The sequence below is a fragment of the Neovison vison genome, chromosome 8, assembly GCF_020171115.1.
Source record: "Neovison vison isolate M4711 chromosome 8, ASM_NN_V1, whole genome shotgun sequence".
Classification (NCBI taxonomy): domain Eukaryota; kingdom Metazoa; phylum Chordata; class Mammalia; order Carnivora; family Mustelidae; genus Neogale; species Neogale vison.
The window spans coordinates 77742878-77766012 of record NC_058098.1 but is presented as its reverse complement, the minus strand read 5'-3'; the positions used below and the strand labels follow the sequence as shown (position 1 = coordinate 77766012).

The window sequence follows — 23135 nt, the reverse complement described above, 5'->3', positions numbered from 1 at the left end:
TAGAACCAGAAGAAAACTCTGAAATGTTCTTGTCCAGCCCTTCATGAATAAGATATGCAGAGGAAATAAAGGACTTGTTAAAATGAAATCCCTTTTTAGAATAGCCTTTCCCTGCTTCCTTTGATGATTAAAAAATAGATTTTTAAGACCATGACTACTGAAGTAGGAGAGTTTGGTTAGTTTCCTGCCTCTGGAGGGGAGAGTGAAAGCGGACTTCAGGTGGGGTCTGGGTCTGCTGTGGTAATTCCAGTGCCTACCTCACCAAGTTGTTAAGAGGAATAAATGAGTTAGTATTTGTAAAGCATTTAAAACAGTGCCTGGCACTAATATGGTAACTATATTGGTGTTCGTTAAATAAATACAGAAGGCAGTGGCTAATATTAATGGTCAGTTTTATTAACAGGTATACAACTTTGAGGCATCCTCATTTCCAGGGTTAACTGTTGAAACATTGATCACTGAGCAGACAATGCCTCTGATCCTTAATAAAATATTAGAGGTGGTATCTCTGGTACCTGAAACCCCTTGTCTCTGATCATAAGTATTCCCCGCCTCATTGTTGCATGTTCAGCTGAGATTTCAATGTCCAAATTGTTCATCTCCTGTAGATCTTGAGATACTTGTTAGTGCTTTAAAATCAGGCTTAATTGTGAGTTCTCATACCTTTTCAGGCTTCCCATTTAAAACCTAAATGCTATAGCAGAGCTGAAGAGGTAAGGTATGCCTCTGGCATATCTGGTCTCAGGGAAAACAAGAGAAAATGAATCAAATCTATATTAGGATTCTGAAATTTCAAATGGAGACTGGTGAGTTACAGGTGAAATAGCCTATTACTTTACCAAGTCTCCAACGATTTTTGCTTCTGGCAGGTTGGCATTTAGGTGGATGCTTTTGTTTGAAAGCTTCAGCTTTGTGTGAATTGTTTTTAACAGGCTAATGTTATTTTCCTACAGTTTGCAGCATTGATGTGGGTATTTACCTATGTTGGTGCCTTGTTCAATGGTCTGACACTACTGATTTTGGGTAAGTTGACAACACGATTTGAACAAAAAGCTGCACAATAAGGGAAGATTGTGTGCAGGAGCTTAGGGACACTTTGGTGGAGAAAATGCTTACATCGTAGGGAAGATGTTTGAGGTCTTTAAATAAATTGCTGATACTGATATTGTATATTTAATTGCTACTTTAATTCCTAAAGAATGCTTCAGTCAACAGTGATAAACCAGATGGGGGCTAGCCTCACCTGATGGTGCAGCCCTAAATTAGACTAACATGGGATACCTGTATTTTATAAGGTCTGTGGGACTTGATTTCCAGCTAGGAATGGTTCGTGCCTCCATTCCTCTTGTGTGGCTCCCCACCAGCAGGAGCCTCCAGGAGAAGCTTGGGTCTTTAACCATTCATTAGGAACGCTGCCTGTTAGATGGCTTTTCAGTTTTTCTTCGCTAAATCATACCACTCTGTTTTAAAGGTTGTGTATTTTCTTTTTCAGCTCTAATTTCACTCTTCAGCGTTCCTGTTATTTATGAACGGCATCAGGTAATTTCTTAACTGTAGATTTTGGAATTCAAGCCCTACTGTATTACCTAAACAAATCTATCAGTACCAGTTTCCAAAGCCTTATAAAAATGAAAAAGGTGGTGTCTGAAGCCTTTATTAAGCCTTTAATTTGCTGAATATAGTAATGGTTAATAAGATTCTTTAGCAATGTTAATTTTCTAGTAACTCCTTTCCACCTCTCTTGCAGGCGCAGATAGATCATTATCTAGGACTTGCAAATAAGAGTGTTAAAGATGCTATGGCTAAGTAAGTATTTAAAATTCACTTTTTTTTTTTCCACTAAGAATAAAGTGTGCTGGACTTGGAGAATTCATCTTATAGGCCTAGTCAGTAGCAAATCTTAATCATAACTAAAAAGTGCAGCAGCATTGCCAAAGGATTTTTGTCTATGTTCAGATCATTGCTGTGTTTGCTCTGTGTTTTATTTAAGGCTTTTTAAAGTCTAATTCAGGAGGCAAGGTGGCAAAAATACAGCTTACAGTTTGACAGTCCTTGTAGAAGCTGAGCACTATAATATATAAGTAGTTCTTGAAGCGCAGCACTGTTAAATACTTAAAAATATTTCCATTGACCTTTTTTCCTACCTTTTTCACTTGTAGAATCCAAGCAAAAATCCCTGGATTGAAACGCAAAGCTGAATGAAAAAGCCAGAGATCATAAACACTAGGGGTTTGAAAGGGGATATTCATTTGATTACATGGGGGAGGGTCAGGGAAGAAGGAAAGGAAACCTTGACATTGCAGCTTCACAGATCTTTATTTTTAGCAATGCGGTGTCTGAGGAAAAATTACCTGTCTTGACTGCCGTGTGTTCATCATCTTAAGTATTGTAAGCTGCTATGTATGGAATTAATTAAACCGTAATATTTGTTTTTCCTATTTGAGGCACTGGTGAATTAAAAAAAGATCTGAGAAAGCTGTATGTTACACTCTGTGGCAGGTAGTCTTGCTGTTGTTTTTTTTGGGGGGGGGAGGGGGTCGCAGAGAAAGTGGAGCTGAAAAAAATAATCCTTCTCACAGTTTGTGCACTGTGTATGGTCTGTGTAGATTGATGCAGATTTTCTGAAATGAAACGTTTAGACGAGATCATACCACTAAAGCAAGAGTGAAAAGGCTTGCCTTCCTGGTATGTTCTAGGTGTATTGTGAATTTTACTGTTATATTAATTGCCAATATAAGTAAATATAGATTATATATATATCTATATATAGTGTTTCACAAAGCTTAGGCCCTCCCCTCCGGCTGCCGCACAGTGCGCGGTATCTCAGAGAGTCCCCGGTTACATGTGTATAGTTCCAAAGCACATAAGCTAGAAACAGAAAATCCATTTCTAGGAGCACTACCATCTGTTTTCAACATGAAGCAATGCCATGCACATAGTAAACTTCACCGCACAGACTTCCTGTAGTTCATTTTGTGATAAACTCGGAATCTCCGGACTGAATCTAATGCTTCCAAAAACGTTGTTTGCAAATATCAAAACTTGTTATGCAAAAAATTATAAAATGAAGATTTATACATTTGTGGTTTAAGCTGTACTGAATCTGTGGAATGCCTTGTGAACTGTAAAAGCAAAGTATCAATAAAGCTTATAGACTTAAAGGATGTTGGGTATTTTGGTTCTGTGATATGGCAGCAGCTTCAGAGGAAGCACCGAGGAGCCTTGGCTTCAGCTGGGGAGAGGGGGCTGCACTCAGGAAGCCTGCCCGCGCGTGCGCCAGCTGTGTTTACATGATCCCATTTATTGGACACATAACCAAAATGTTTTCAAATGATGTATTTCTTGTACTTTGCTAATTGAAAATAAATTCATGCACCAATATTTTAACATATAGAACACAGTGCAGGATTTATGAACATACATAAAATCATACCATAGAAATGCTTACAAATAAGATTTACGAAGTTTCTTGACATAGACACTATTGCTCTTTAAATATAGTTGTACATATCCTCATTGATCAATTTATTCTTCCACATGGTTATTTCAATGCAAGGGCTGATTATTATGAAAGGTCAGTGGTACAGTAGATGCAGACATGGCCATCACTCAGCATCACCAGTCACATGGTTACAGAAAACAGGACTGCACAGGGGCTCAAACTGGGGACCCAGCAGCCTCTCAGGAGATTAATGTAAGGCATTCATAACTGGGCATATAAAAATAGCTTCGTGAGTGATCTAATCCACTTAGAATGCGGAAGCACTTCTGGGGTAAATGTTAGTCTATTTAATTGAAAATGCTTCATTTCACCTTTCTCTAAACTGGTAACTGCAAATAGCCAGGAACTCAAGCCCCAGAATTTGGCTTCACCGACGGGAAAGACTAATCCGTGTATGTGTGCTCGGAGTCCCCAGTCACTCACCAGCCTTCCTCGCGGTGTGTGCGGCCCGCCCTTCCTGGGGTCAGCGGTGAGCCAAGTGTGAAGTGTGACTGAGGCCAGGTAGGGGTCTTCTGGTTAGTATTGTTCAGGTCATATTTTCTCTCATCCAGCTAGCTCTGAGGAACTCTTAAAATAGCTTATTTTGTTTTATAATCTTAACCAAATATTGTTTGGGTTTAGGAATTTGTTCAGCAGAGACTTTTTTTCTTTTTATGTGGACTTGACCTATATAGCTCACATGAACAAATCCATGGGGTCAAGTCAGCCCCAACTGTGGGGGTGGTAGACCCAATGCAGCCTTGGGTCACCTCATTTATTGCCATTTTAGGACTAAGGGCTCATCCTTCTAGATCCACTTGAGATTTTTTCCCCCCACCCTCCTGCTCTGTTTTGTGGTAGTTGTTTATTTTACTTCTGTTTGGATTTTGTAGGTTTGGCACTAAACAGTGAAAACCCATTTCTACCCCCTCCCTCCGGAATTAATTTCTTTGCTGCTCACCTGCCACTCTTTCCCAAGCAGGTAACTGATGTCTTGCATTTAGGAAGCCGGGACATAAACACATGACATGGGTGACAGACCAGGAATCTGTTAAGGGTCCTGTAGCCCTCCTCAGTTTTGAAGTTTTAGCACCATATGTAGAAAGGAGAAAAATTGTGGGAGGTGAGACAGCAGCCCACACAACTGGTAACTTTCAAAGGCACTTAATGGATATAAAACTCTGCAAATGAAACATTAAAAAATTAAGTTTCTCAACTTGTTTATACATGGCTCATTTGGTTTTGAAAGCTAAACGTGGAGAACTGAGGCTATCAATAGTTCTAGTGCTTAGGTGCACCTAACTGAAGCTGTCTTATTCAACTCATTGGTAAAAATGAATATTTTTAAAGTATATAGAAACAGAATAGCAAAACATCTTTTGTAAAAGTTTTGGTGCAAATTAAAAGCTACATATTGGTTAGGGTTAACTGAGGCTTTGAATTTGGTCAGCGGGCTACATTATCAGAATTTTTTGTCAGTGTGGTTAGTACGTTGTCTCAGGAACAGAGGCAAGGACTCCTCCCATGTGAGAACTGACCTTAGCGTCACAGTTTCGCAGAGGATGGAGCCGTCACCCTGCTTTGCTGGCACGTGGCACTCGTGTGGCCTGCAGCGCAGTGGGCCTGGGCCAGCAGCTGGCGGCACAGAGGGGCCCTGAAGTGCCTCCGCGGTGGCTGGGCAGGGTGGGGGGAGCAGCAGCAGCAAGAAAGAGGTTTCTGGCATTTACAGACACCGCCATACAAACACACTGAAAAAGCAGACCAGACATTCATCTTGCATGGCTGGACGTCATCATCCTGTCAAGTGACCAAAAGCAATCCTACCAAGGGATCCAGAGTTGAGCTCAGGGGATGTACTAGACATCATGATTTCAATTTCTAAAGACAAACCAGGGATCTTGCCACCAACTAAAGATCTGCTTTTTTAAAATGGCCTATTGTTTTTTGTTTGGCTTGACTCTTTCGACAGCCCGAGTGTGCTGAATGTAAGGACTTTTGGCAACTTGATGCTATCTCTTGTGTTCCTACTGACAAGGTTTTATCAGTCCACTTGAGCAGGAGAGCCCTTTCTAGTGTGCAGGAGAGCCAGGGATCGGAATAGCTCCCGTGGCGACAAAGGCCCAGGGGTCCTGCATTCTACGGGTTACTTCCAAGCCTTTCAGAGCAGTCAGCAGGCGCCTCAGCCCTCCCGCACAGGGGTGGCCAGTTCACTTAGTCTTCTGAGCCCTAGCCTGCTCCTGGTTGGGCAGGTGTGGTTCTCAATGCGTGTTTCCGCTCGGCAGGGAGCGGCTGACAGGGTGACCACAAGGGCACTCCGTGCCAGCCGCTGGTGGCACCGCCAGCCGGAGACCGTGCCCTCCCACAGGCCATCAGAGAGCATCTTTGGGAGCCGCTTTTGGCACCACCCTTGCGGATAGGAACTGGGTTGACATTCACCACAGGTGCCTCTTCCACAACCTCTCAGACCACTACAAATAGCTGGATTGCGGTATTTCTTCATCCCCCTTCCCCCCCAACAAGAGTTTTGCTTAGGCTGAAATGAAACCAAAATTCATGTTGCCGTAAAGCCCTTCAACTATGGTAGAGGTGAAGAATGAGGTGTAGGGACCACCTCATCCTGCTCATCCACAATCCAAATAAGGAATGCCCTTGGAGGGACAAGAGGAAGGGGACTTGGAAATGCTGCAGAGGCTGAGGTCTCTGGAGCAGGCTGGCAGGGGTCCTTCCAAATCACTGGGAGGCCAGTCGTGCCTCACACTGAACCCTGGGCCTGTCTTACGCCGAGCAGCAGTTAAGGTCAAAAGCAGCCCCGTCCAAACAGCTGGCTGAGGTGGTACTGCTGCTAACTAGCACTGGGCCTAATGGCTTCAATTCTCATCTGATCTCATGTAGAATCAGGGAACACCTGTGTTTCTCAGGGTGACTGAGGCTTGCTACTATTTTTAAACATCTCTTGGTTGGGATGAATCATCTTAAGAACTATCATGATCAGTCTTAAGTTAGGAGTTAAAAGACCTACGGATCATACGCAAGGATGCCGTGGACTGTCCCCAAAGCAGCCATCTTGGGCCCCTCACCCCCACCAACCCCCGCTCATTCCCTTGTACACAGCAGCGCTCGGAGTAACACTTGTGCCCTCCCCTTCTCACCAAGCCCCAGATAGCTCCACTAGGGTTGGAGTTTTGGGTTGGGAGTCATCAGAGACTAAAGACCATACTTGAAAAGTCTTTGTCTTCATTAGGATGGCAGCCCCTCCCCATGATCCTGGAAGATGCTGAGCTGACCCCTAGGACACCTGATGTGGGGACGGGGAGACAGAGTACCAGCCAGGCCCGGAGAGTCCGAGCCAGGTCCGTCAGGGTCCTACCTGCAGTCATCTCCTCCAGTGCTGACCACATACTTGTCATCATGAGAGAAACGGATGTTCGTCACGTGAGCAGAGTGGCCAAAGTAACGCTTATGTTTGGCCTGTGAGCAAAAGTGAACAGAGACAGCTGAGAGACTCTGCCCCTCCCAGCAACCACAGACCACTTCCAGGACTCCCATCTCCCCCTCCCAGAATCATCTGCACTCCTGTCATTCTCATTTGGCCTGGACATCTCTGTTAGCCAGCCTTTCGCCGACTGGCTTTCCCTTCCATTGTTGCCCAAGGTGGACGATTTGTACACATTTCATCCTCCTCTCCCCACCCCCAGGCTTCCAGGCCCTCCCCTCCAGAGGGAGGTGAAACAGTTAGGGGTCACCAAATCTCTACAGGGCGGGAACAAGTTTCCTTTTGTTCTAGTTCCTAGAAAGCTGTCTCAGTGCGGCCCGCACTGCCTGTAGCCTACAGAAGGAAAGAGCCCGGAGGCAGTGCCGGGGGGGGGGGGGGCGACGCCAGAGAAGACTCACAAATTTCTCTGTGCATGGAAAATCAAAGAGCTTCACTAGCCCAAAGTCATCTCCGGTGACAATGTTGAGGCCAGCATGGGTCACACAAGCGCAGTTGACATCAGCCTTGTCTGCATTTCGTGGCCAGATGCCAATGACTTCATCCCCCAGAATGCTATTTGAACAAGCAGAAGTGTGAGAGGAGACAGAGGAAAGGCTTCCGGGAGTCAAGCATCCTCTCCCAGGGATAAGAGGGAGAGAGGCCTATTTGGCATTATTCGCTATGGTCATGTGGCTCTTCTGTCCCCTCCCCCTCTGTGCACTTACCTTCATTCTTACTGTTCTGCTCTGCTGCAGTCCCTTCCATCCCAAAAGGAAAGTTACCCATCTTTGATTCTCTCCCTGGTCCCTCTAGTCCTTCCTGACTGGGCCTGCTGAGGCACCTTCAAGCTCACAGCCTGGTGGCGTCCTTTCCCTTGAACTGCCAAGGCCCTCCTCCTCAGCTTAAGTGGCCTTGGTGGCTGCCCAGTGCCTGCTGGTGACTGGAGGGCCTCCCGGTGTTGCATGACAGAGTGAGCTACGGAGCTGGGGGGAGGCCCTGAACCAGGAGCTGGAAGACCATTTCTCATTGCACTTGCTCAGTGAGGTGGGGCCCTGGGAAGATTATGCAAAAGGAGGTACTTTGCATTTCAAAAGCCCCAGTCCGATCAAAGCACTGGCACCTAGAAGCCTTCTGCCAACAACCACCCCCACCCTCAAAGACAAGACATCTCCATCTCTGAGCTTCTTCACATCCTGGCCATAAGCCAACTTGGAGATGGTGCCTAGCACAAGATGCACCCTTGTGACCTTCTCCTTAAGTAGTGTTTTCCTCTAGTCACCTTGTCCAGGAGGCCCAGGTGATCTTCTCGATGACCGTGGCTTCAGTGACCTGCTTTCCCAGGGGGACCTCATGCACCTGGCGCTTGTAGGCCCCTGTCGACACCTGTAAGCAGAAGGCAACCCTGTCCATCAACCATCTCTCCAGTTCAAAGGACTCCCCTTTGCCCAGGACTTTTCAACAGGTTTTCAACAAATCCAAGTTCAGCCTGAGGCTGCAAAGCCCGTGGCCAACCTGCAGCAAAATTCACATGAGCAGGAAGGACATTTTCCCATTCATTTTCTGGCTTTTCCAAGTCCTAAGGCGGTGGTTCCCCAAATGTGGTTTCTGACCAGTAGCAGCATCTAGAAAGCTGTTGGAAATACATACTCCTGGGTGCCTGCACCCGACACTTGGAGAGTGGGGTCCGGCAATCTGTGTTTTAAAACAAAGCCTCCAGGGGATGTCTGATGCTCCAAGTTTGGGAATCCCTGTTCTGAGAAACAGGTCCTTTGGGACAGAGATGGGCGAGTTTTCTCATGGACAGCAACTGACGTGGATGATTTCTAAAGCATCTAGGACCTGACCCTTTCTTCTATGGGAATAGTCTAGGGGAGAGAACCATCTTCCAGAAAATCTGCAGCCCCTTCTACCCCTGTGGTGCCTCTAGCCTGGCCACCCTGGGTTTTTGTGCTGTTCACGGAATGTGCCGAGATCTTCCCCGCCTCAGGGCCTTCATTACAGATGGCCCGGAAACACGTTCCCGCCTCTCTTTGTTGGCTAACTCCTCCACATCCCACAGACCTCAGCCTAAATATCACTTGTGTGGCGAGGAAGTGAATCTAAATTTGGCGCCTATGAAATGCTCCCACAGCACCCCATACTTTTTCTTCCCAGCACATAATCATGATTTGTAATTATACATATATTTGGTGATGATCTGTGTAACGCTTTTCTTCTCCATTACGGGGCAAGCTCCAGGAGAGCTGGGAGCAGGCCCACTCTGTCCACCCGAAAGCCTAACACGGCGCCTGGTTCAGTAGACGCTCCACCGACGGATGGGTCCCCTCTCGTTTCACAGCAGGTGTCCACTCCAGGCCAGCTCCCTAACACCTAATGTTTGTCCAGAGTGCTGGCTTAGACACCATTCTCTTTTCAGCTCTAAGTCCCAAAGGTGGGGCCTCTCTTCATCCCTTCCCACCCGTCTGTTCTCCCAGGAGAATGAGGAGCCTCCACTCCAGACCCAGAGCTCAGGTCGCCAGTGTGGACGGGCCACGCTACCCCACAGGTGGAACTGAAATGAATAGAGACAAGAAGCCACAGGGCTTGGGGGGAGAAGTGGATTAGGGCTTCTGCTGTCTGCACTTCTTACTGAAGGACGCTACTTCTTAAAACTCTAGTCCTTCAACATTCTTAAATTCTCTAGGCCTCTGCCCTTTCCTTAATAAAGTCGGGGGAAAGTAACAGGGCAGAGGGGGTTCCTGTGGAGAGGAAGTCAGGGCACAGCCCAGCGCAGAGGCACTCAGCTACCATAAGCCACCACCGTCGTTGCTGTTGCTGATACTATTAGTATTAGTACTACTATTACTACTATTATGATTACCATTATTATTATTATTATTATTATTATTATTATTATTATTATTGGTTGCCCTGGAGAGCAGCAAGGCTGGAACATACCTGGATGTATCTGCCATCCGCCGAAAAATCCATCTGGATGACAAAGCTTGGAATATCTTTGCAGTAGCCAATGCGATTCAGGCTTGTGCCTTGAGTGAGGTCATAGAAGTCAACTGTGTGTTCTGAAGAACCAACGGCTAAGAATCTGCTGTCTGGGCTGATTCTAGAAATGGCAATCCGAGAGCATGGTCAGTGAGAAGGGCTGTCCGGGCTGGTCAGGCGTGAGGTCCGCGCTGGGAGGGGCCTCCCAGGTTCCCAGGAAGCGAGCTCTCCCTTCCTGACTCACAGCTACCTTCTCTGACATTCTAGGAAATTCAGCACTTTCTCTGGGTCCACTCCCATGGCAGGAAGGAAACGGATGCAGCCTTAGGTAGCAGGGCAAGGCATGTATGGTTTTTACTTGGTAAAACCCCCCATGGTAGTTAGCAAAGACATGGCTGAGGGCTCACATGGGAGTCTCCTGTCACAGCTGGGGCTGAAAGGGTCCCCCTCCCAACCGGCTCTCCAGCCCAGCCCTGCCCCTTCCAGAGTGGGAAACACCATTCTCCCTGCCCAGACCACCTGCTATGTACCTGATATCTTGGATAGCAGATTTCCGGTCTCGTTTCTTTCCCCAGACTTTGAGGCTGTTCACCAGCAAGATGACGAACTCGCCATTCTTCATGCCGATGGCCACCATCTCCCCGTCAGGGCTGTAGGCCGCACACCTGGCCGCGTGGCCCAGGTTCACCTTGTTAAGCAGCTTCTGCGTGGACACAGAGGAACTTGCCCTGAGCCCCCGCCACCTGGGCTGGTCTCCCCGGGGAAGCCCGTCCCCAGGCCGGCGCGCTCGGGCTGCCCCTGCCGCTGCGGGGCCCCTGGACCTCCTGCGCTTTCGAGAAGCCGAGGCGGCCAGCATGCCCGAAGCAGACCAGCCCGGGAGGCAACACGCGTCAGGGCCGCGCTGGGTGAATTCTTCCCTAAGGGGCCTGGGTGGCGGTGCCGTGGGCTCCGCAGGGCGCCGCAGCTCTGCCCGCGGGTGCCCGAGAGCGGCGAGCCTGGTCGCCTTCGGAGAAACCGGCCCCGCGGGCTCCGACTGGCCCCCGTCCTGCTCAGGGAGGAGTTGGAGCTTCGGCGCCTGGCGGTTCGAATCCCGAATCCTGACCGTCACTAGCCTGCGCGGCTGCGGCAGTATCTCCCGCGTGTCCCCTCGGAAAGAAGGCGCCGACACTGCTCAGGCGCGGCGGCTGTGCGCACCGACGATCTGCCCGCGAGGCGGCTGCCGTGCCGCAGGGACGGACTGACCGACCGCCGTTGTTACTGGTAAGCACAGTGAGTAATTATGACCCTTAACGTGACCAGAACGGCCATGGTTTGGCTCTGGCATACCCGTTCTTTCGTCCTTATGCCAAAAATAGGAAATATTGACTGGCTATTTTGTGATGAGCCCAACTGTTGTAATTTTTTAGAACGTAAGTACTTGTTTTACTTATTTTTTAATTTTTAAAAATTTTTGAGAGCGAGAAAGAGACAAAGTGTGTAAGCAAGCTGGCAGGGGTGGGGGGATGGCACAGGGAGGGTGGGGGGAGAGGGGCAGAGGGAGAGGGAGAGGGAGAGAGAGAATTCCAAGCAGAGTCCACGCCTGGCAGAGAACCCAATGTGAGGCTCCATCCCACCCCCGGAGGAGCACGATCTGAGCCAAAAGCAAGAGAGGGATACTTAACCCACTGAGCTTCCCGTGCCCCTACTTGTTTTAATACCAGATAACAATAATCCCTCACCCCGAGTACTCTGCTGTTTTTTTACTCAAGATGAATTTTTTATTTTAATTTTTTTATTTTAATTTTTTCCCCAAGCTCCAAGAGGAACTTTGGTGGGATTTTGATTGACATGTTCCATTTGGGAACATCAGATGTTTCAAATCATTTTTAGTCTTCCCTTCCAGGAGAGACATATCTCTTTATTTTTAAGGTTTTGTGGACTTTCTGCAAGAGAAAAGTAATTTTCAGCTTATTCCTCTACTATAGCTATGGATGGATATGCAGCTACCCATCGCTGCACTGGGCGTGTATGGGTGGCCCTTTCGTTATTAGGCTTCCTAACTTAATCGCTGACCTGCCATGTCCCCCATCTCTGGCCTGACCCTGGCCAAACCTCGCCTCCCTCCAGGCTCTGGCCAGACCCACCTGCGGGCATCCGAGCCCAGGCAGAGAGGGCCCCTCACCTTGTCAGCCAGGTCCCAGATACGGGCTGTGCCGTCGTTGCTGGCAGAGATGAAGATGTCCTTGGAGGGGTGTGTGGCCAGGCCCCAGATCTCCCCTTCCATGTGTCCATCAATTAGGATGTTGGAAGCAGCATTTTTTTCACCAACTTCAATTATTTCTCCATCTTTGGTTCCTACTAAAATTTTTCCCTGTTGCAATAAAAACATTAGAAAGAAGACAAATACTGTGTGATCCCACTCCTATGACATACTCGTCCAAGTCACAGAGAAAAGTCAATGGCGGTTGCCAAGCGCTGGGCGGAAGGGGAAAGGAGCGTGAGCAGTTCATAGGTACAGAGTTTCAATTCTACGAGATAAAGAACGTTCTGTGGGTGGCTGGGGGTGACGGTTACCCAGCAATGGGAATGTACTTACTACCGCTGAACAGCCCACCTAAAAATGGCTAAAAGGGTAAATTGTTATGTTATCTATTACTTTGCCACAACTTAAAATGAAATAATTTTATCATCTACTCGATATCTAGTGGGTGCTCAATTGGCAGACAAATAGATAAAGATAGGTAAAAAAAGAAGGACATTCTTTTAAAATACAGATTTTAAAAACTAACTTAAGAACACAATTAGAGCAAACGAGGGGATTGGCTCTGGTGGCAGTGGTACTACCAGGGATGGGCTGTTCTGTTGTGAACTCAATCGTCTATCCTTACGTCACCCCCTCACTTTTCCTGTTCCCCCTCAGCCATGGATGAGAGCATCAGCAGAGCTCTCCATCACTGGGTCTCTGCCAGGACATTCCACAGACGGCAAGCTCACTATAGAGCCGGGCAGCCAGTTTCTGCCATTGGACAGCTCAGGTTCTTCCTCGTCTCTCCCTCACACTGAACAAAAACCGCCTCCACATGACCTCCAGATTCTGGGCCTCGCTCTGCCTTCAGCCTCCCAGATGTCTCATTACCCTAGTGGATGACTGCCATTGATCTATTTAAAAGCAAAGCTCTCAATTCCTAATTACGGAGACTCCAAGTCATGTCTGCCCTTTTTTATGGAGAACTTCTAGAAACCAAGTTCTTAGACTGATAATAATTCAAATTCAAAAATATAAACACAGGGTATAAAACAGAGGTTAAGATGTATTTCCAAGGACCTCAGAATTTCTTGGGGAATTAAAAAAAAAAAAGAAAAGGAGAAAAGGAACACACACATCAAGACTAAGATTCTGACTTGTCAGCTCTGGGCAAGAGCCTGGACATACCTATTTAAACACAACACAATGCAACACAACACAAGACCAACAACAAAAAAAACCCACCCCTGTAGTTGTTTCTGATACTCAGCCCAGGTATGACTTGAAAAGCCATGACTTTGAGTCACAGTTTGATGGCCCCTTCCTGCCCCCTTCCTGCCCATGTAACTGTGGGCATAGGCAAATTATTGACTATCTCTGAGCCTATAGTAATAATATTTTCTGTAATAGCAGGAACTACCAACCAGCGAATGTGGCTATGAGGCAGGCATAAGGAAAGGCACCCTGCATTATAATGCATGTGATCCTCACAACAACACATGTACCAGAACAGAGGGGCTAAGTAACATACCCAAGGTCACACAGCCAACACTACTCAGAAGTGTTGGATTCTGCTAAGCCAACTCCCCCCAGCAGGGCAAGTCCCACCTCAGAGGCTCATTTTAAGGATTCAACAATGTAGCACGGGGAAAGTGTCCGGCTCAACTCTGACTTGACCCCCAGGAAGACAACTCGGGGCGGACCGGCCCAGCCCACTCACTTTGCCCCGGCACACAGAGCGCACACACTCCACCAGCTGTCCCGTCTCCAGCTGGAAGGCCCTGCAGCGCTTCATCTCCTGGTCCCACAGCTTCACAGCACCTCCTTCTTTGGTCCTAAAAAGGATCAAGAGGTACTTAGCATGATGGGCCACGTCCTAAGACTTGCCTGTGACACACTAGGCCCCCTGCCCCAACATCAAGGTCACAGCCGCTGGGGCCCAGCAGGACAGACCCTCCAGGGCGGCCTCTTTCTCGGCCCCACCCCCACTGATGGGTGTTTACAACCTTTTTGGACTGGCAGGTTTCCTAGAATACTTTCAAAGGCTGCTAAGGTAGAAGGAAAGAGAATTGTAGTCTAAAAAATCAAACCATGTTGATATCAGATCAAACACGAAGGGAAATGCTTCTCTGCTTTACTCTCGTATCTCTGTTCCCACGGGAACTTCTCTCCCCTCCTCCCCATCCTCCCATACCCCAGAGGGCTACGGAGACGAACACCTGGTGATCAGCAAAGCTGCTCCGGTGGACCATGAAACCACCTCTCCCCGTCTCTGACCTATACTTCTGAAAGTTTTGACCTAGGTCCCTCTTGGAGGAAGGAGAGACTGATCTCCCTGCTGCAGAAGAAAAGATGGGAGAATGAACATTTGCATTCTCTCCCAGTGCGCATTGCTTCTGGCACTCTCTCCCAAGACAATAAGACAATAAGAGAAAACCAGCTGCCCCAGAGGAGTTTCAGCTTACGGCCGCTCTTTGCCACCAGTCACTATGAGTCCATCCCGAAGGGTCGTGTACATTGTGAAGACGGGGCCTGTGTGTGCCTTGGCCACCAGCCGGATGAGGAAGTGGTCCTTCCACACGTAGACGTCTCCATTGATGGCACCCGTGAAAGTGAGGTTGTTCTGTAAACAAAGGGACACCTTCTATACCAGGACACTCATAGCAGCTCTCAAGAGGGTCCCCTCCCAGCCACCTGCTCCTTGCTTGGGGAACCAGAGCTAGAGAAACACAAACACACGCTCAAATTGACCCTCTGTGCTGAGGAAAGGCAAAAGACTCGACAGGAGATGACCATGAGGCACCTATGATAAAATCACCCAGCCCTGAAATTCACTTTCCTGAGTTGCTTTGGGGCATTAGACTTCTCCATGTGCATGTCTGCATGTAAATGAACTTCCATCCTGGGATGGATACATCCCCAGATGACTGCAGAGTAAGGGGTATGGGGCAGGACTCCAGCCAAACTTTCACGGGCTCGTGAACAAGGTGCAGAACCAAGAGTTGGCTAGGCTTCAGAATGTCCCCAGGGGAGCCTGCACAGCCCACACAAGGGGTCAGTTGGGACACGTGCGGCACAAGAAGTCTAGGGGGAATCAGGAGGCTGTCCAGGGGGGCATCGTTCCCATGCCCTCTGCACCTAATCCGGGCCTGGCAGGCTTGCAAGTCAGTCTGCCTCTACAATGATGAAGCTCCTGCCCTGAGTGACTGGGGGGCCTATGTTTTGGAAAGAATATTTTGAGGGGAAAAATACAGTCAGCTCACCTGTCTATACTAAGGAAAGGGAATAATGGTTGCAAGTGAGCCAATAAAGGAGAAAACGGGGAAGTAGCTTTCTTGTTTTTTGTAGCTTCGTGCCTATAGGTGCCCCCCATACCCATGCCCAGGGGTCAGGGTCCCCTCTCATTAAGCTTTTGCTGGAACTCACAGCACCGAAGGCCACGGAGAGCATCGTCTGCATCTTGGCAGCCTCCATGGACCCGATGACCCCCTTCTTGTAAAGCAGGGCGCTGCCTGCCAGGGTCCAGAACTTCATATGTTTGACCCCGACAGACACAAATTGGGTGTCTGAGTCGGGGCGAAATTCCACCACAAAGATGCGCTCCAGGTGACCCCCTCGGCTGGCAACCTTGGCACCTGTATGGGTGAGAGATTCTGATAAGGGGGCGTCCTCCCACACTCTGGCCAGGCCCTGAAGCACAGCTCAGGATGGCTCTCCAGCCCAGCAAGGCCCAGGGAACACTGCAAATGTTCCTTCTTCCTCAACAGCACCCGCCTAGCCTCAGACACTGCTCTCAAGGTGGAAAAGAAGAGTCTGGGAAATTTCCAGAGCACCAGTGCTGCTAACACAATCCCCCATCCTACTCCACCCCCACAGGCCACATCTAGGCACCCAAGAACACAGCAGGAAGGGATGGCCCCAGGGTGGAAGCTTCCAGATAAGAGAAAAGGGCAAAGGGCACCCTTCATTTCCCCACCTCTGATCTCCCAACCCACCACAGGATTCCCAGCCACTGGCAGTGGGAATGTAACTGGAGACTGCCATTCCTTTAGACAGTTCTTTATTTCTTCCCAAGATTCTCTGCTTTTACGTTCTTCAAAAAAAAAGTCCTTCCCATTCCTTTTTCTTTCATGGTTTTTGGGTTTAAAAATTCTACGTTTTATACCTAATTACTAGTTGTTTCCTCGACCCTGTTTATGTGTTTGACTCATATGCGGGGCTTTACCTTTTGTCCTCAGACAGTCCGAGCTCCACCGTTTATTGTTCGAGCAATTTTGGGAAAGTTATTTGAACCTCCTGGTGCCTCAGTTGGCTCATCTGTAATTTGAGGATAATAAGCGCTCCCATTTTAGAAGGTGTTGTGAGAATTAAAAAGTCTGGGACAAGTGAAGCCCCGAGAGCCAAGCTGGGCACAGCAACTGTTCCGGGAGCGTCGGTGGGTGTTGTGGCCGTTCTCCCCGCGTCGGGTCTAGACCGGCCAGCTCGTCTCTCAGCCGCCAGCTCTCACACGTCTGTTTTTACCTCATCATTGCTCTCCAGCCTTTGAGTTTTTAATTTTTAATTTCTATTTCTTTCCATTTTCTTCAAATTTATTCTTAATGTTTTAGTTTCAATTTCCTCTTAATTTTCTCCTCTTCCTGTTTACTCACATGTATACATTTTTTCTCTTCACTTAACATTTAAAAAAACCTCCAGTACAGTTAACAGCCAGCGTTCTATTAGTGTCAGGGGTACAGTATACGGATTCCACACTTCTGCACATTGCTCAGGGCTCATCACAGAAGTGTACTTTGAGTTCTCTTTACCTGTTCCACTGTCTGTCTGTTACACGGCTCTCCAGCAGAGTGGCGGTGCTGGGTTCTCGTGCCGCTGGGCCTGTGGCCCTCGGCCGCGCCCTCCAGGGGGAGACCACACAGTACCGCTCAGGGCATCTGTCTCAAGTCAATTATCATAGGGTTTCACTTATTTGTGGAGCATAACAAATAGCACGGAGGACAAGAGGCGTTAGAGAGGAGAAGGAAATTTGGGTAAATTGGAAGGGGAGGTGAACCATGAGAGACTATGGACTCTGAAAAACAATCTGAGGGGTTTGAAGTGGCGGGGCGGTGGGAGGTTGGGGTACCAGGTGGTGGGTATTATAGAAGGCACGGCTTGCATGGAGCACTGGGTGTGGTGAAAAAATAATGAATAATGTTTTTCTGAAAATAAATAAATTGGGAAAAAAAAAAAAAACAAAACAAAAAAACCACGTACTTCCCTACCTAGGGCTTGGAGGCTTGAGAACTCCGGTTCCCAAGGATACCATAAACTAAGTTAAAAGACAAATACCACAATGGGAGAAAACATTTGCAACACTTACAGGACAAAGACATATTGTGAGCAATCAGTACAAAAACTACACGTCATAGGAAAACACGAACAACTCTCCCTTCTCCAGCAGAAATAAGGTTCGAAGGGCTGGATTACAACCGAAGCAATACACATGGGCTGCCAGGGAGATAGAGGATCGTTCTCTGTAGTCGTGGGAGAAACGCTGTTTTACTTTGCACCTTCTTCTAAGCCACTGTTTGGTTTTTTCTGGTCTTACTCCACAGACCCTTCTAATTGTGGGGATGCCTGTGTCCCACCTTGCCCTGGCTTCTACGTTGCTCAGAACAAGTTTCATTTAAGTATCAAGGACCTGACAACGTGCATTTTATATAATAAGCTCATTTTGTACTCAACTTTGTTTCTTAACTACACACACACACACACACACACACACACACCCTGAGTTCCACAAAAACAGTCCTCCAACAAATGAAGAATAAATAAAATGCTCTCTAATGTTAAGAAAAATGTAGATAAACTGCCCTCAAAACTGTATCATCTGTAAACAGGACTTGAAGTGAAGGAAAAACCACACACAATCAGCTCAGAAGAGCTGGTGGTTGATGAGACATAAGATATTCTTACTGCTCAGAGCCCTTCTGCAGACACCCAAGCGCTGGCTCCAACAAAGTCGTGGGAGAAAGTTCCCCAAGAGAAGGCTTCTCTGGATCATGTTTAAATGCTTATTTCAAAGTCCTGGCTCTCCCGGTCCCCTATCTGGAGGTCAGAAGGCACCCCAGGTGAGCAGGAATCCGGGCTGGGGCAGGGCCAGAGCAGGGGCAGCCCAGAGGGACAGATGGCGGAAGGGAGGAGAGTGGGCCTGAACTAAGAGACCAGCCCGCGTGGGGGGGGAGGGCGACAGGATGACCCTCTTCCAAGGAACTAGGCAGACTTGGTCTTGGCCGCTGCAGACGGCAGCGTTCCTGCTATAGAAGAAAGGCATAATCAAACATGTTAGGCCCTTGCAAGAAAGGGCTTTATAACATATTTCCTGCAGCGGGTGGGCTGCCTTGCTTGTGAAGTGGCATGGGCCATCTGGCTGCTGATATTCGGCTGAGGAGGGGAGTCGGCCTGTCAGGAGGGTACCTGCAGGGACGACTCCACGCGGGGGATCTGGACTGGTCCTTCCAATGCTATGAGGCTATGAGTCTATTGTTTAATACCCTCAATGTCTCATTGGGGGCGGAGCCTATTTAAGAACAACTCGACATGACAGGAAATGAAGCTGCATAGATTATGGGGCCACTTGGACACAATGCACTGAGGAACAAGAAAATGAGAAATGGACGGGATAAGATGAACGAGTCTCATCATAAAAGTCTGCAGCCATCAAAAGAAATGAAATCTTGCCATTTGCAATGACATGGATGGAACCAGAGGGTATTATGCTGAGTGAAATAAGTCAGTCAGAGAAAGACAATTATGATATGATCTCCCTGATACGAAGAATTTGAGAGGCAGAGTTGGGAGTTTGGAGGGTAGGGAAGGAAAAAATGAAACAAGACGGGATCAGGAGGGAGACATGTGGTTGGGTTATCGACATTGGGGAGGGTATGTGATATGGTGAGTGCCGTGAAGTGTGTAAGCCTGATGATTCACAGACCTGTACCCCTGTGGCAAATACTACGTTACATATTAATTTTAAAAAAAAGAAATAATGCAGAGAGATTCCATGTATCCTTTGCGAGTTTATCACCATGGTGGCATTTTTTAAAAACTACACAATGTCACAATCAGGATGCTGGCATTGATATAATAAAGACCGAGAACAATTCTATCAATTAAAAAAAATTTTAAAAGTCTGCAGGCTCCCAACCTCTTTTTCTCACATGGGGGCTCAGGAGGGATTGGAACTTAGCTCCCAGCTCTTTCTAGCTCCCTCCATGGGGAGGTGCTGAGATAATGAGCCTCTAGAAGCCCTGAATTGGAGAAGCGCCACCTCTGTGCGTGCCTGGCTCAGCGTGCCCCAGATACAGGCTGCCGGGCTGGAGACAGACCTCATTAATGTCCTAGCTAATTGGATCTGTTCTGCCAACCTGAGAATACACTTGAAAGATTGCACATCTTTGATTCTAACATGAACATAAATTTAGTAGCAGCCTGTGTGTATGTGGGTGCGTGTGTTGGGGAAAGGCAAGAAAGAAATCCTGTTACATTAAATGTAAACCTTGATTATAAGGTGAATCCCCATTTCGAAAGAATTAAAAATGCAAAAAAAAATAAAAAAATAAAAAAATTTTTAAAAAGTGTTTCTGAGCCCACAGTGGTAAAATCCTGCCCCAGTTCCTATAATAAGGCACCCAGGGTGACAAGGCTGCAGTGGGATCTAGAGGTCACGGAGGGACTGTCAAGGACATGGACATTTTGGTGGGAAGGGAGTTAGGACCGAGATGGAGGCGGCCATGGTCTTCCGCCTGAGGAGGAAGGCTACCAGCAGACAGTACCCACAGACCCTTCCTCGACCGGCCAGGACTGCCCTGGCCATGGGGCCCAGGGGTCTGACAGGTAGTTTCTCCGGGATCTAGAGACCCTGGTTTCTGCCAACCCAGCAGCAGTGCCCACGGTGGGCTTTGGAGTGAGGCATGTGGAGGTTTGAGCCCCACACACACCATAAGCAGGCCTCCCCGACAGACAGACAGCCTAGCTCCTTTTACCTTCTTGCCAACGCCAGACGGTGATGGTGTGCTCGGGGTCCACTCCCACCGACACCAGGAGCTTCCCGGTGGCACTGAAATTGATGTAATTCACCCCTTTCGAGTGGAAGCACCGCAGCATCGAGAGGGTGTGCTTGGTCATGGCGTCCCAGATGTGGATTGAAGGCGTCGTCCCTGGATGTGTGAGGCATGACACATAACTGAGGCTGGAGAGCGGGGGTGCTGGGGCCACGCTTAGGTTCACCCCCAAAGCCTTTTTAAGACCGGTCTTCAGGGTGTTATGGTTACTGGGCCTCACAGACCTACAGCCTAACCTGGCCAGCAGTGAGACAAGACACAGCTGCCGTGCTTTCAGAGCCGGGGGCCTAAGGAGCATCTGTGTCCAGCACACACAGTTGTGGAGGGGTTCATACAGAGGAAACTGGTGAGCTCAGCGATCTGTATCTGCAGTTTCGCCAGATACAATCAGCAAACGCGACAGTGACATGATTTTGCTGTGCAGATTCCAACTACTCACGGGGGAGCAGCCTTACCTGGGGTCTCGGTCTTATCAACTGCGTTGGGTGGACAATGGCAATGAGGAAGCGTCAAGGGAAGACAACAGCTAAAGTAAGTCACGTTTCTATAAGTGAGGCACTTAGCAGCAGCATCGGGAAGCTCCACATTAAACTTAAAAATGGACATGAGTTCAATGAATACAAGCAGAAGGAGGCGTTTATAAAAACTGCCTTCGACACGACAAAGTTAAAAACAACAACACACACATACAACACAACTTCTCACAAATGTGAATCAGTTCACATTTGTCCTTGGCAGTTTCCCAGGGTCCAGAAGAGCCAGGCACACGGACTACAAGCCGCGCTCGCCGAGCACAGTGCCAGGCTGCAGAGGGGGCACTCTTTATCTCACCTCTTGACATCTGAAAAATTACCCCCACAAGTCCACAGGGATACGGGCACCCATTTATTTGGATTATCAGGCTCTGGTCTGACTTTATGATCCCTCAGCATCACCAATCACTGGGTATTTCAACCCACATGACACAGAAACATACAGGGGTCCAACGATACCAGCAATATCGACAATGGGTAGGTGTCCGCAACCCGTCCGCTCCCTTTCCAGATAACTGCCCACCAAGCAGTGTGTCTGCTAGGCTGGGGGAAAGCTCAGCAGCTGCAGGACTCTCCTACCTATCTGGCTGGTGGCCACCACGTTCCTGTACTTGGGGTGCTGGTTCACTGTGAGGCAGAGGATGTCATCCGTGTGCTCCAGGTAGAAGCTCTGGCTCCCTAGGGGCAGATACAGGAGGTTAAGTGGGGGTACAGACCTCTCAGGGCAACCTCAAAACATTGTGTAGGCCTGCAAATGCCTTGTAAAAGTGAGCGACGAAGGCCCCAAGTTGTCGATTTTAGAATCCTGCCTGGGGAGCTGGAAGACCATTTTCACATTTACATATTCTGTTCCAGGCTGGGCAGAAGAGCTGGGGTCTATTCTCTAGCACCTGCTGGCTTCCCTGCAACCCTTCCCGCTATCTGTGGGGATCTGGAACTCAGTCCAAGTGCAAGGTTTCCAGGGTCCAAAATGGTAACAGAGATACCACCTAACTGAACAAAATGGCACCACTTACTCATGTGAAAGGAAGGCTATGGAATAGGAAAATACTTAGGGACTCTCTTCCAAATCCTCCTTTCTCAAATGGCACAGGTGAGGTCTTCACCCCCTCATGTCCTCACTCAACATATGTCACAGGAGGTAGAAGAAAGAACAAGAAATATGTCCTCATCGATTGACTGTGGCAAATGGGTTTGCCCACTTCCAAGGTGGCCACTGTAAATCCATCCGAAGGCCCAAGAACTAAGAGATAAACGGCAGCACCAGTAGGCAAAGAAATAGCACATTGCTACAAAAATGATAATACGTGGCTACACAAAAAACAGAAAACATATAGAAAATTTCAAGGCCCTCCTCCCCACAAAATGATTGAGCACAAATCATTATGTGCTCAGTGACTTTGTCTAAAAATGTATGACAAACAAGTACACAGCCTTGGGAAGGAGCATAAACATTTGAAAAAAGAAAGGGGAATCTGTTTTAAGATACGAAGCAAATAAGGCAAGATGTGAACACGTTTAAATCCGTTGGCAAATTAATGGGTGTCAAATTAATTTCTGAATACTTTTTTCTGGCTTGCGGTATTTCTTTTTCAACTATTTGTTTAACCTGAGTCATCCTACAGTGAAGGGACATTTGGGGGTGTTTGCTAATGCTTTAAGAGTTCTCTTTCTTCTGGCTAACCAGTCAAAGCAAGCCAAACTTAAAAACCCAAGCTGCTAAAAACACTTGGTCACTGTGAAAAATTAATGAGCAAAGTTCCCCTGGGCTCTGTTCTTGGTAACTGGCTGCAAGGAATTTCTCCACTCCCCACACCCTCTTTCTGGCTCCTGTCCATCCCTCCCAGCCTCTGAGCAGCTGATGGAAACGTGGACACCTCCCTCCAAGGGCTGAGAGCAGGGTGTTGTTAGAAAGGAAGAGGGCTTTGACCTTTGAACGTGGCCCTCCACACTTTCTAGGACCAAGGGATTCCAGTCAGAAATTAAGAGGACAGGTTCCCACAGGCAGAGATCGCACCAGCTTCTGGGCATCTCAAGAGAGCGGGGGCAGGCAGGGCGGGAAGCAGAGCCTCACAGGCCCTCACAGGGAACCCCGGGGCCGCGTTACCCGTGGAGAGGTTCTGCAGCACGCCGGCCGCCGCCGTGTGGAAGATGATGTCCGCGCCGTCATTCAGGTAATGCAGGTTGTTGCGACAGTCGAACCCCCTGTAGCCAAACACGTGGTCGAGAGCCAGCTCCTACATTCCCACACACAGACGACAGCGGCCCTCAGAGGGAGCAGAGGCAGGGCCACAGGCCCACGCTCCGGGAGCAGCCAGTCCCTTACCTCATGGGAACCGCGCGG

At 48.3% G+C, this 23135-nt stretch overlaps 2 protein-coding genes across 6 annotated transcripts in view; one reads left to right on the top strand and one right to left on the bottom strand.

Moving 5' to 3' along the window:
- The window catches only part of RTN4 (reticulon 4), a 73404-nt gene extending 70243 nt beyond the window's left edge, over positions 1–3161 (top strand). For all 4 annotated transcript variants that reach the window (XM_044263963.1, XM_044263964.1, XM_044263965.1 and 1 more), the window contains 4 exons: positions 954–1023; positions 1493–1539; positions 1748–1806; positions 2160–3161. In XM_044263963.1, coding sequence (XP_044119898.1) covers positions 954–1023; positions 1493–1539; positions 1748–1806; positions 2160–2202 — 219 coding nt within the window. In that variant the 3' untranslated portion in view covers positions 2203–3161. The remainder of the gene's footprint in view (positions 1–953; positions 1024–1492; positions 1540–1747; positions 1807–2159) is intronic.
- Positions 3162–4434: 1273 nt separating this feature from the next.
- The window catches only part of EML6 (EMAP like 6), a 275740-nt gene continuing 257039 nt past the window's right edge, over positions 4435–23135 (bottom strand). Inside the window, exons 31-44 of one of the 2 annotated variants that reach the window (XM_044263968.1) lie at positions 22899–22996; positions 21371–21469; positions 20714–20734; positions 20181–20354; positions 15583–15791; positions 14622–14779; positions 13877–13991; positions 12094–12282; positions 10463–10635; positions 9891–10053; positions 8233–8336; positions 7373–7526; positions 6849–6949; positions 4435–5229 (exon numbers count right to left, since the gene is read on the bottom strand). In XM_044263968.1, the coding sequence (XP_044119903.1) occupies positions 5205–5229; positions 6849–6949; positions 7373–7526; positions 8233–8336; positions 9891–10053; positions 10463–10635; positions 12094–12282; positions 13877–13991; positions 14622–14779; positions 15583–15791; positions 20181–20354; positions 20714–20734; positions 21371–21469; positions 22899–22996 (1783 nt within the window). In that variant the 3' untranslated portion in view covers positions 4435–5204. Of the gene's footprint in view, positions 5230–6848; positions 6950–7372; positions 7527–8232; positions 8337–9890; positions 10054–10462; positions 10636–12093; positions 12283–13876; positions 13992–14621; positions 14780–15582; positions 15792–20180; positions 20355–20713; positions 20735–21370; positions 21470–22898; positions 23029–23135 lie in introns of both variants that reach the window. The other variant, XM_044263967.1, reaches the window with a different exon arrangement.